The sequence below is a fragment of the Scyliorhinus canicula genome, chromosome 7 (genome assembly GCF_902713615.1).
Source record: "Scyliorhinus canicula chromosome 7, sScyCan1.1, whole genome shotgun sequence".
NCBI lineage: Eukaryota > Metazoa > Chordata > Chondrichthyes > Carcharhiniformes > Scyliorhinidae > Scyliorhinus > Scyliorhinus canicula.
Window position 1 is genome coordinate 122,624,141 of NC_052152.1, and position 12,808 is coordinate 122,636,948.

A 12,808-nucleotide genomic window follows, 5' to 3' on the forward strand; every position below is an offset into this window, starting at 1 on the left:
CTATTACACCTACTACCACTTCACCATTCTTCACTGGACTTTCCAACCTTACATAGAACATAGAACAGTACAGCACAGAACAGGCCCTTCGGCCCTCAATGTTGTGCCGAGCCATGATCACCCTACTCAAACCCACGTATCCACCCTATACCCGTAACCCAACAACCCCCCCTTAACCTTACTTTTATTAGGACACTACGGGCAATTTAGCATGGCCAATCCACCTAACCTGCACATCTTTGGACTGTGGGAGGAAACCGGAGCACCCGGAGGAAACCCACGCACACAGGGGGAGGACGTGCAGACTCCACACAGACAGTGACCCAGCCGGGAATCGAACCTGGGACCCTGGAGCTGTGAAGCATTTATGCTAACCACCATGCTACCCTCTGTACTCCGCTCACTCTGAATTCCACATATTACCACCTTTTCTGGCAACATGCTTCCCAAACTACATAACTCCTCATCTCTTACCATTAAAGATTGACTAGCTCCCGTATCTCTTAAAATTGCCATTTCTGCTGCTAACCTCGCAGTTTTAACCCTCTGCTCTTCCTCACGAGTTCTCACAACATCAAGAATTTAATTTTTAAACTCCTCCAAAAGTATAATTTCTCTGAGAGCTTCATACATTTTATCTATTTTCAAAGCCCTTATCCACCTATCAAAATTACTCTGTTTGAGCCTTTCAAAGTCCATGTATGTTTGACCAAATTCTTTTCTTAAATTTCTAAACCTTTGTCTGTAGGCTTCAAGCACTAGCTCATATGCACACAAGATGGATTTTTTTCACCTCCTCATAGGTCTCAGATACCTCCTCCAGTCGTGATGCAAACACTTCACTAGCCCTACATACCAGCTTTGTTTGATCCAGTAATACCCACATGTCCTATGGCTATTTCATTTGTTTAGCTACCTTCTCAAATGAAATGAAAAAGGCTTCCACCTCCTTCTCATCAAACCTTGACAATGCTTGGACATATTTAAATAGAGCCCCATCAGGCCTTCAACTATGACGCTCTTTCTCACTATCCTCATCACTAACTTCCAACTGTACGCTTTCCTTTACATGTGCCAATTTTAACTGACTGTCATGTTTCACTGCCATTTTCTGAAGTTCAAACTCTTTCTCTATCTTTTTCCCTGATCTGGACCTCCCTTTCTCTTTCCTTTTGTTCTGCTCGGGCTATTCTTTCTGTTTTCCTTTCTTCTCTTTTTGCTCTCTCTTTCTCTTTCTTTTTCCTCTCTCTCTCTTTCATAGTCAAGCTGCTTTAATTCTTTCTAATGTTCCATTTGTTTAATTTGTAGCTGGATTTTTGCCATTTCCAATGAGTCAAACTGTATTTCAGGCAACTTTAAATGCTTAGCCACCGCCATAATTACCTCACCTTTTTGTATTTTGTCAGGTAATGTTAACTGCAATGTTTTTGCCAAATCTAACAGTCTGCTTTTAGTCTCTGTCCGTAAGGTACTGCGTGTGATCGTCTCCACCCCCAAAAACTTCAGAGCCTCTGAAAGAGCCATTGTCTACAACACACTCCCTACTTACACTAAAATACCACATCTGAAAAGCAACCACAATATGCTCACTCCTCACTGTCTTTAAGTTCACTAAGCCAATCCAATAGATAGACTTTTATCCCCCTTGAGCCTCCAATTTGTTATGGGCCAGGGTTTGGAGAACCCCAAAGTGTATCATGGAGTTTACCTGACCCACAACTTTTAATAGATTGTGGTATGGGGAGCACACAGCCTACAATGTTTATTGTATGAACTCAAGTTAACCTTTTTAAAACATACAGTGAACATCTTAGCAACCATTAATTCAAGTACGACCCCCAAAGACGACAACACTAAGTAATTCTTAAAGCTTTTCTTTTAACATCCGTAAGATTAAAACACCTTTTCCCAGAAGCACATTAGGTTTTCATTCACTACTGCGAACATTTATGATTCTGAATTCACTAAATGGTCAAGAGGTAGTCTTTTCATGGCAGAGAGATCAATAGTACACCTGCTCTGTCTGGCTTCAGCTCCAACACTGAAAACGAAACTAAAACACACCATGCAGCAAACAGCCTGAAACGAAAGTAAAAAGCTGACAGGCAGCCCAGCTCCACCCACTCTCTGGCATCACTGCAGTAGTAAACACCCATTTCTTAAAGGTGCTCTCACTACAGATACTTTCTACATACCCATTTATAAACACCCATTTCTTAAAAGGTACTCTCACATGACAACCAGAATGTTGCCTGCGATGGAACATTTAAGTTATAAAGAGAGGTTGGATAGGCTTGGGTCTTTTTTCTCTGGAGCAGAGAAAGCTGAAGGGCGACCTGATTGAGGTGTACAAGATTATGAGGGGCATGGACAGGTGGGTAAGGAGCAGCTGGTCCCCTTACTGAAGGGTCAGTTACGAGGGGACACAAGTTCAAGCTGAGGGGTGGGAGTTTTAGGGGGCATTTGAGGAAACACTTTTTACCCAAAGTGGTGGCGGTCTGGAATTCATAGCCTGAGAGACTGGTATAGGCGGGATGCCTCACATCCTTTAAAAAGTATCTGGATGAGTACTCAGCATGCCATAATATTTCAGGCTATGGGCCAAGTGCTGGCAGATGGGATTAGGTGGGCAGGGGCCTTTCATGCATCGATGCAGACTCAATAGGCTAAAGGGCCTCTTCTGCACTGTAGTATTCTGTGATTCTGTGAACTCTATTTGTTGCATCCTCAAAGAATTCCAGTCGATTTGTCAAGCATTATTTCCTTTTCATACATCCATGCTGACTGCGTCTGATTATACCACTGCTTTCCAAATGCTGTGCTATGAAATCCTTGATAGTTGACTTTGGCAACTTCCCTACTACCTACGTTAGGCTGACTGGTCTATGGTACCCGGTTTGCTCTCTACCTCCCTTTTTGAATGGTGGGGTTATATTAGCTACCCTCTAATCTGTCGGAACCATTTGAGTCAAAACAACTTTGGTCAATGACCGCCAATGGATCTACTATTTCTGGGCCTACTTCCCTAAAATGAAGATTATCAAGCCCTGGAGATTTATCAATCCCATTAATTTTCCTAAAAGCATTTTTCTACTATGTTTCTCTTTGAGATTGAGATTATCAGAATTCCTCAGTGGTCAACATTATACCGGGGATTCCACTTAATGGAAATAAACAGCAGTTGCACGGAATAGTCAGGATTTTACACCCAGTGACACAAAGCACATCACTATTTCTCTTTCACTTTGATTTGTTTGTGCAGGTTCTGACTCCGAAACTGGGGGAAAACTTGAAATTGGGCCTCTCCCCTTGGATTAGAGTTCCCAAAGCACTACTTTGAACGGTTGGCCAACCTGATGGGTAGATATAGATATAGAACAGTACTGCACAGAAAAGGTCCTTCGGCCCTTGATGTTTTGCCGAGCATTGTCCGAAACCACGATCAAGCTGCCCCACTCCCTGTCATTCTGGTGTGCTCCATGTGCCTATCCAATAACCGCTTGAAAGTTCCTAAAGTGTCCGACTCCACGATAACAGCAGGCAGCCCATTCCACACCCAAACCACTCTCTGAGTAAAGAACCTACCTCGGACATCCCTTCTATATCTCCCACCCTGAACCTTATAGTTATGCCCCCTTGTAACAGCTACATCCACCTGAGGAAATAGTCTCTGAACGTCCACTCTATCCCTCATCATCTCATAAACCTCTATTAAGTCGCCTCTCCTCCGCCTCCGCTCCAAAGAGAAAAGCCTTAGCTCCCTCAACCATTCCTCATAAGACCTATCCTGCAAACCAGCCAGCATCCTGGTAAATCTTCTTTGCACCCTTTCCAATGCTTCCACATCCTTCCTATAATGAGATGACCAGAGCTGCATACAATACTCCAAATGTGGTCTCACCAGGGTCATGTATATTTGCAGCATAACCCCGCGGCTCTTAAACTCAAGCACCCTGTTAATAAACGCTAACACACTATAGGCCTTCTTCGCGGCTCTATCCACTTGAGTGCCAACCTTCAGAGATCTGTGGACATGAACCCCAAGATCTCTCTGTTCCTCCACATTCCTCAGAACCCTGCCGTTGACCCTGTAATCCGCATACAATTTTTTTCTACCAAAATGAATCACCTCGTACTTATCAGGGTTAAACTCCATCTGCCATTTTTCAGCCCAGCTTTGCATCCTATCAATGTCTCTTTGCAGTCTACAACAGCCCTCCACCTCACCCACTACTCCACCAATCTTGGTGTCACCAGCAAATTTACTGACCCACCCTTCCGCCCACTTCCTTCCAAGTCATTGATAAAAATCACAAATAGCAGAGGACCCAGCACTGATCCCTGGGTACATCGCTAGTAACTGGTCTCCAGTCTGAAAATTTTGCATCCACCACCACCCTGTCTTCATGTGATAGCCAGTTACTTATCCAATTGGCCAAATTTCCCTCTATCCAACATCTCCTTACTTTCTACATGAGCCGACCATGGGGAACCTTATCAAACGCCTTACTAAAATCCATGTATACGACATCAACTGCTCTATCTTCATCTACACACTTAGTTACCTCCTCAAAGAATTCAATCAAATTTGTGAGGCAAGAATCAGTGTTGACTATCCCGGATTAAGCTGCATCTTTCCAAATGGTCATAAATCCTATACTTCAGGACCTTTTCCATTAACTTACCAACCATCGATGCAAGACTAACCGGCCTATAATTACCAGGGTCATTCCTATTCCCTTTCTTGAACAGAGGAACAACATTCGCCACTGTCCAGTCCTCTGGCACTATCCCCGTGGACAGTGAGGACCCAAAGATCAAAGCCAAAAGCTCTGCAATCTCATCGCTTGCCTTGTGCAATCTCATCCCTTGATAGAGACCAGGGAACGGATGAATACATGCCTGAGGTAACAGTGAACTTTTAATTATGAAAACCTAAACTGATTCACCAATGTCCTTTGGAGCACACTGCCATTTGCACCCCGTCTGGCCTACATGTGACTGCAGTCCAGCAAGGGATTGACATTGCTAAGGCAGCAGGGTGAGCCAAGGTGCAATGGTGAAAGATGGAACTCAGTATTGCAAAACGGTTCCATATACATCACTCTTGGGAGGGCCAAACCAGCACTGGAAATCTATATTGGACAAAACATTTGTACATATAAAAATTAAGTTCTCCAAACAGTTTGGTTTACTCATATGTGGGTGCTACTGGGAAGTACTGCACAAGTTTCTATTCATCTTTACAGTGTTAAATACTTAATGCTCCAAATGAAGTGATCAACCTACCTATCAACTCAGCTGGCTTGTTCGGTCTTTTGTTGATAAAAGTCTCAAAAGCTTCCTTCATTGTATTCACAAACTTCTCATTTTTGACAAAGCACACTTCAATTACATGATCTACTTTTTCTTTGAAGTCCAGCAGCTCCTCAACCATCGTCTTGTCCTTTTCAGGGTTAACTACGATTGCAGTGCCAAATGTCTGGAAAATAAACACCACTTCATATCGGAAACATCAGGAGAAAAGAAAAAAACACTACCTCAAGAATAAATATTTGCATACATGCAGCATCTTTAACACACTCAAACGTCTCAAGGCGATTCACAGAAGCATATGACACCAAGATACTAGGGCAAATGGTCAAAATCTTGTTCAAAAGAGGCAGAATGTAAGGAGCATCTCAGAGGGGGCGAGTTAGGTAGTGAAGGAAACAAGGAACAAGCAATCTTCCATTTTAAAATTGGTGCTCCAAATCATATGGCAACAACAACTTCTATTTAAGTAGTGCCTTTAACATAAACAAACACTCCAAGTTGTTTCATGGAGCATAACATCCTCCGATGGGGAGGCTCAGACTCCGCCCGTCCTCTCTGACAGGCAGGCTCGGACACCGCCCGTCCACCCGCTCCGATAGGCAGGCTCGGACACCGCCGTTCCAACAGGGAGGCTCGGAACACCGCCCGTCCACCCGCTCCGATAGGCAGGCTCGGACACCGCCGTTCCAACAGGGAGGCTCGGAACACCGCCCGTCCACCCGCTCCGATAGGCAGGCTCGGACACCGCCGTTCCGACAGGGAGGCTCGGAACACCGCCCGTCCACCCGCTCCGATAGGCAGGCTCGGACACCGCCGTTCCGCCAGGCAGGCTCGGAGCACCGCCCGTCCACCCGCTCCGATAGGCAGGCTCGGACACCGCCGTTCCGACAGGGAGGCTCGGAACACCGCCCGTCCACCCGCTCCGATAGGCAGGCTCGGACACTGCCCGTCCACCCGCTCCGATAGGCAGGCTCGGACACCGCCGTTCCGACAGGCAGGCTCGGACACCGCCCGTCCACCCACTCCGACAGGCAGGCTCGGACACCGCCCGTCCACCCACTCCGACAGGCAGGCTCGGACACCGCCCGTCCACCCGCTCCGACAGGCAGGCTCGGACACCGCCCGTCCACCCGCTCCGACAGGCAGGCTCGGACACCGCCCGTCCACCCACTCCGACAGGCAGGCTCGTCCTCTCCGACGGGGAGTCGCAGACACCGCCTGCCCGGACACCACCCATCCGGCCGCTCCGACGGGGAGGTCAGGACACGGACTGCCCGTCCTCTCCGACGGAGAGGTCAGGACACCGACAGCCATGCTCTGCACTATAGGGATTCTACAGGTCTATAATGCAAACTTGATGTCCTCTTTCTCCTTTAGGTGAAGAAAACAAACCATTGAGTTCTTTTGCAACAAATTATGTCAATTTGCCATCTCGATTTTGCAAAGCTGTAACTTTGAAGGGAGAACCACAATATCAAGTCCTCTAACATTTCACTGGATAGAAGTCCTGGTCACATGGGCTGAAGATCCTCTACACAGATGGCATGTACTAGGGACCCGCATTGCACATTGTTCATTTAGCATAGAACTACCAACACCTTTACACATACTCATGTGGTCAGTGTCCTCAAAAGGATCAATTTGCATGATGTTTTGAAGATATACCTTGATATATTCATTCCAATGCTGCAAAAGAACCTGCAGACCACCTTTAACTCTGCTAAACAGTTGGTAAAGAAGCGTGAGGTCCATTATTCTGTTTTCATCAAGAAGATGATTGAGACCTGGAACAATAAGCAGATAAGAAACAATGTAAAACTGCCGCTCCCATCTATTACCTCAACATTGAGGGAGCACTGTCAACTTCACAAAATGTTCCAGGGAAGCATAGGCACCAAGTCGGACAGATTAGGAGAGGTGAGTTTTGAGGAAGCTCTTAAAAATACAAAATGTCGAGGCAGAATATATGCAGGGAATTACGAAGAGTGGGGCTTGTAATTGATTTTATGGAAAGATGTGTCATTTGAAACATGGAAGTCTGGAAATATCTGGTCTGAGAGAAAACAGGGCAAGATCCCACAAAAGTTAACAGCAGCTGCGAAGAGCAGGATTATAAAATGCAGATTCCTTCTCCCAAACAAAAACAGGATTTTTGTACGAAGCTAAAAACAATGGCTCACACCTTCATTGAAAGTAACTATCTTAGTAAGCATCTGGAAAAGCATGGATGAGGGCTTCAGTTGAGTTAGTGATAATGTAAACCTTTCAAGTTATAACCAAGTGGATTTTAGCATACAGCTAAAAGCAATGTTTCACACCTTCATTGAAATTAACCATTTTAGTAAGCAGTTGGAAAGGAAAGAATGAGGTTCAGTTGAATTTGGTGACAATTCTAAGTGTGAAATTCTGCTAACACCAAGTAAATTAAAAGAAAACTGGAGACTATCAGTCTACGAGAAATATAATTTGAAGCCAAAATCAAAGTCAAAATTATGAGCTGGGGACACAATTGCAAAATAAAACTATAGAAATGACAGGAATTAAAAGTACACCTCTTGAAATCAAAGCATTTTTGAATATCACAAAGGAACTTTGAACATCACAAAGGAAACAATGTAATCAGAGACCTGAGAGGTGAGGTTATGTCAAAATGAATACTTAATTGTACTAGAATGTTTAGATCAAAGATACTTTTTACAATCAAAGTGAAATAATAGTTACTTTACAATAAGGTCATAAAAACTTAATAACTGTTAGAAAGAGAATATAAACCCAGAGACCAGAGCAGAACCAGAATCAGAACTCAGAGAGAAGGAGGGGGCCTCACGGTAGCATGGTGGTTAGCATCAATGCTTCACAGCTCCAGGGTCCCAGGTTCGATTCCCGGCTGGGTCACTGTCTGTGTGGAGTCTGCACGTCCTCCCCGTGTGTGCGTGGGTTTCCTCCGGGTGCTCCGGTTTCCTCCCACAGTCCAAAGATGTGCGGGTTAGGTGGATTGGCCATGCTAAATTGCCCGTAGTGTAAGGTTAATGGGGGGATTGTTGGGTTACGGGTATACGGGTTACGTGGGTTTAAGTAGGGTGATCATTGCTCGGCACAACATTGAGGGCCGAAGGGCCTGTTCTGTGCTGTACTGTTCTATTCTATGAACAAGAGAAGCAGAGTCAGCTTACAGCCAGCTCGGTCATGGGAAAGATAAGACATAGCAGCCGTGCTAAAACAGCTAATACATCTAAGGAAGACTAGAATTTAAAGAGGAGGCAGAGTCAGCTCAGAGATAGCCAGCAGAGCCAGCTCTTATAGTTCAGTACGTGGGATCGACAAGGCACAGCAACCGTGCTCACTAGCGAATACATCTAAAGACCAGACTTTAAAGACGATTGATTGTCAAGGCGGGCCTGAAGGTCCCTTCAACCAACCAGAAGAATACCGAATCAAGATCTGTTTACCTTTCTGTAAAGAAAGTGATTGCAGCTTTTAAAAGAAAAAAATATAATAAAATAACTTAATTTAACCTGAAACAGTGGTTAATCCCAAGTCTACTCTACTTACTTAGCAATGCGGGACCCAGGATCGATGCTACTAGGTGGTAAATCTCTGGTGAAGGTATGGGTTATACCGGGGGATAACTTGAAAATATAGCACCGACCAAAGCCTGCATCGGAGTCAGGGAGTGAGAATCCCTGTTCACCATTTAGAATATCGACCCTTTTTGGTATAGGGGGAATTCTAAGAATAGTGGTGAGTTTTCAACAACAGGCTAAGGCAGCTGAAGATACAGCTGTCAATGGTGGGCAAAATGACTGAATAGTCTATTTGACGGAATCTGCAGATTGTAGGGGAGGATGATTCCTGAGATAGAGAGGTGAGGCTATGGAGAAACTGAAACAAAAGGATAGGAAATGTAAAGAACAAAGAAAATTACAGCACAGGAACAGGCCCTTCGGCCCTCCCAGCCTGCGCCGATCCAGACCCTTTATCTAAACCTGTCTCCTATTTTCCAAGGTCTACTTCCCTCTGTTCCCGCCCGTTCATATACCTGTCTAGATGCCTCTTAAATGATGCTATCATGTAAGGTTATAATAAGGTCAGGAGTCAATAATTAGACAGTGATGACTGTGTGGGATTGGATAAGAGTAAGAGTTTTGGCGCCGTTAATGAGGGATGGGAGGGTCGAGTGTTTCAGCAGCAGTCAAATGAAGGTAAAGGCAAACCTGGAGATATTAAAGAGATGAACGAACATGGTCTTTACAGTGTGTAGGATATGGGGTTGAAAAATAAACTCAGCTTTAAAGGGAAAGGGGAGATGGTGAACACTTTGGTTTAATCTGGGAGAATGGATAAAGTTGGCATTCAGAGCACAGCACATGGACATTATAGCAAAACAAAAATGGAAACAATCACATTTTACACAGTGGTGCTCCATGGTTACGTGACAATAAGCAGCTGTTATACAAGAATGTACCTGATGATCAACCCCATCGTTACCACAAAGAAACATAATGGGACTCCTAAAGAAATGCAAATCTCCACAATAGTAAATCACAGCAAAGGAATCCAAGGCACTGCACGCGTAGGGTCATTGCCTTATGGTGCAGGAGTCAGACGGTCAGGGTCAGGCAACCAGATCAAATGGTGCAGCACTGAGACTAAAATACAAGACCAGGGATGTACTTCTGAGACTGCACAAGGCACTGATCAGACCCATTTGGAGTTGTGTGAGCAGTTTTGGGCCCCATCTCTAAGGAAAGATGTGCTGGCCTTGGAAAAGGTCCACAGGAGGTTCACAAGAATGATCCCTGGAATAAAGAGCTTGTCGTATGAGGAACTGTTGAGGACTCTGGGTTTGTACTCATTGGAGTTTAGAAGGATGAGCGGGGTCTTATTGAAACTTACAGGATACTGCGAGACTTGGATCGAATGGACATGGAGAGAATGTTTCCACGAGTAGGAAAAACTAGAACTCACAGGCACAGCTTCAGAGTGAAGGTAAAATCCCTTACAACTGAGATGAGGAGGATTTTCTTCAGCCAGCGAGTGGTGAATCTGTGGAATTCTTTGCCGCAGAAGGTTGTGGAGGCCAAATCATTGAGTGTCTTTGAGACAGAGATTCATGTCTTCTCAATTAAGAGGGGGATGAGGGGTTATGGGGAGAAGGCAGGAAAATAAGGACGATAAACATATCAGCATGATTGAATGGTGAAGCAGACTCGATGGGCCGAATGGCTAAATTCTGCTTCAATATCTTATAGTCTTATGTCAGAGTCGGGCAGTCAAATCAAATGGTGCAGCTACTGCCAGGGTCAGACAGCCAGCTGAGATAATGCAGCAGTCAGACTGTCAGGGTGAGGCACTCAGATCAAATGGTGCAGCTACTGTTCGGGTGAGGCAGTCAGATCAAATAGTGCTGCAGCCATACTGTCAGGGTCAGGCAGTCGGATCAAATGATGCAGCAGTCAGACTGTTAGGGTCAGGTCAAATGGTGCAGCAGTGAGATTGCCAGGGCGAGGCAGTGAGATTGCCAGGGCGAGGCAGTGAGATTGCCAGGGCGAGGCAGTCAGGTCAAATGGTGCAGCAGTGAGATTGCCAGGGCGAGGCAGTGAGATTGCCAGGGCGAGCAGTGAGATTGCCAGGGCGAGCAGTGAGATTGCCTGGGCGAGGCAGTCAGATCAAATGGTGCAGCAGTCAGACTGTTAGGGTCAGGTCAAATGGTGCAGCAGTGAGATTGCCTGGGCGAGGCAGTCAGGTCAAATGGTGCAGCAGTGAGATTGCCTGGGCGAGGCAGTCAGGTCAAATGGTGCAGCAGTGAGATTGCCTGGGCGAGGCAGTGAGATTGCCAGGATGAGGCAGTGAGATTGCCAGGGCGAGGCAGTGAGATTGCCAGGGCGAGGCAGTGAGATTGCCAGGGTGAGGCAGTGAGATTGCCAGGGCGAGGCAGTGAGATTGCCAAAATGAGGCAGTGAGATTGCCAGGGCGAGGCAGTGAGATTGCCAGGGCGAGGCAGTGAGATTGCCAGGGTGAGGCAGTGAGATTGCCAGGGCGAGGCAGTGAGATTGCCAGGGCGAGGCAGTGAGATTGCCAGGATGAGGCAGTGAGATTGCCAGGGCGAGGCAGTGAGATTGCCAGGGTGAGGCAGTGAGATTGCCAGGATGAGGCAGTGAGATTGCCAGGGCGAGGCAGTCAGGTCAAATGGTGCAGCAGTGAGGTTGCCAGGGCGAGGCAGTGAGATTGCCAGGATGAGGCAGTGAGATTGCCTGGGCGAGGCAGTGAGATTGCCAGGGCGAGGCAGTCAGGTCAAATGGTGCAGCAGTGAGATTGCCTGGGCGAGGCAGTCAGGTCAAATGGTGCAGCAGTGAGATTGCCTGGGCGAGGCAGTGAGATTGCCTGGGCGAGGCAGTGAGATTGCCAGGGCGAGGCAGTGAGATTGCCAGGGTGAGGCAGTGAGATTGCCAGGGTGAGGCAGTGAGATTGCCAGGGCGAGGCAGTGATATTGACAGGGCGAGGCAGTGAGATTGCCAGGGCGAGGCAGAGAGATTGCCAGGGCGAGGCAGTGAGATTGCCAGGGCGAGGCAGTGAGATTGCCAGGGCGAGGCAGTGAGATTGCCAGGGCGAGGCAGTGAGATTGCCAGGGCGAGGCAGTGAGATTGCCAGGGCGAGGCAGTGAGATTGCCAGGGTGAGGCAGTGAGATTACCAGGATGAGGCAGTGAGATTGCCAGGGCGAGGCAGTGATATTGACAGGGCGAGGCAGTGAGATTGCCAGGGCGAGGCAGTGAGATTGCCAGGGCGAGGCAGTGAGATTGCCAGGGCGAGGCAGTGAGATTGACAGGGCGAGGCAGTGATATTGACAGGGCGAGGCAGTGAGATTGCCAGGGCGAGGCAGTGAGATTGCCAGGGCGAGGCAGTGAGATTGCCAGGGCGAGGCAGTGAGATTGCCAGGGCGAGGCAGTGAGATTGCCAGGGCGAGGCAGTGAGATTGCCAGGGCGAGGCAGTGAGATTGCCAGGGCGAGGCAGTGAGATTGCCAGGGCGAGGCAGTGATATTGCCAGGGCGAGGCAGTGAGATTGCCAGGATGAGGCAGTGAGATTGCCAGGATGAGGCAGTGAGATTGCCAGGGTGAGGCAGTGAGATTGCCAGGGCGAGGCAATGAGATTGCCAGGGTGAGGCAGTGAGATTGCCAGGATGAGGCAGTGAGATAGCCAGGATGAGGCAGTGAGATTGCCAGGGCGAGGCAGTGAGATAGCCAGGGTGAGGCAGTGAGATTGCCAGGGCGAGGCAGTGAGATTGCCTGGGCGAGGCAGTGAGATTGCCAGGGCGAGGCAGTGAGATTGCCAGGATGAGGCAGTGAGATTGCCAGGGCGAGGCAGTGAGATTGCCAGGGCGAGGCAGTGAGATTGCCTGGGCGAGGCAGTCAGGTCAAATGGTGCAGCAGTGAGATTGCCAGGATGAGGCAGTGAGATTGCCAGGGCGAGGCAGTGAGATTGCCTGGGCGAG

General features: G+C 47.4%; 1 protein-coding gene across 5 annotated transcripts in view; it reads right to left on the bottom strand.

Moving 5' to 3' along the window:
* Positions 1 to 12,808, bottom strand: part of LOC119969338 (cullin-4A) — a 187,190-nt gene that overhangs the window by 111,281 nt on the left and 63,101 nt on the right. For 4 of the 5 annotated variants that reach the window (XR_005461334.1, XM_038802850.1, XM_038802849.1 and 1 more), the window contains 2 exons: positions 6,982 to 7,100; positions 5,290 to 5,482 (listed from right to left, as the gene is read on the bottom strand). Coding sequence is in view for 3 of the 5 variants with exons in the window: in XM_038802850.1 (XP_038658778.1) it covers positions 5,290 to 5,482; positions 6,982 to 7,100 (312 nt within the window). In the remaining 2 variants the exon portion in view is untranslated. Of the gene's footprint in view, positions 1 to 5,289; positions 5,483 to 6,981; positions 7,101 to 12,808 lie in introns of those variants that run through there. The other variant, XR_005461335.1, reaches the window with a different exon arrangement.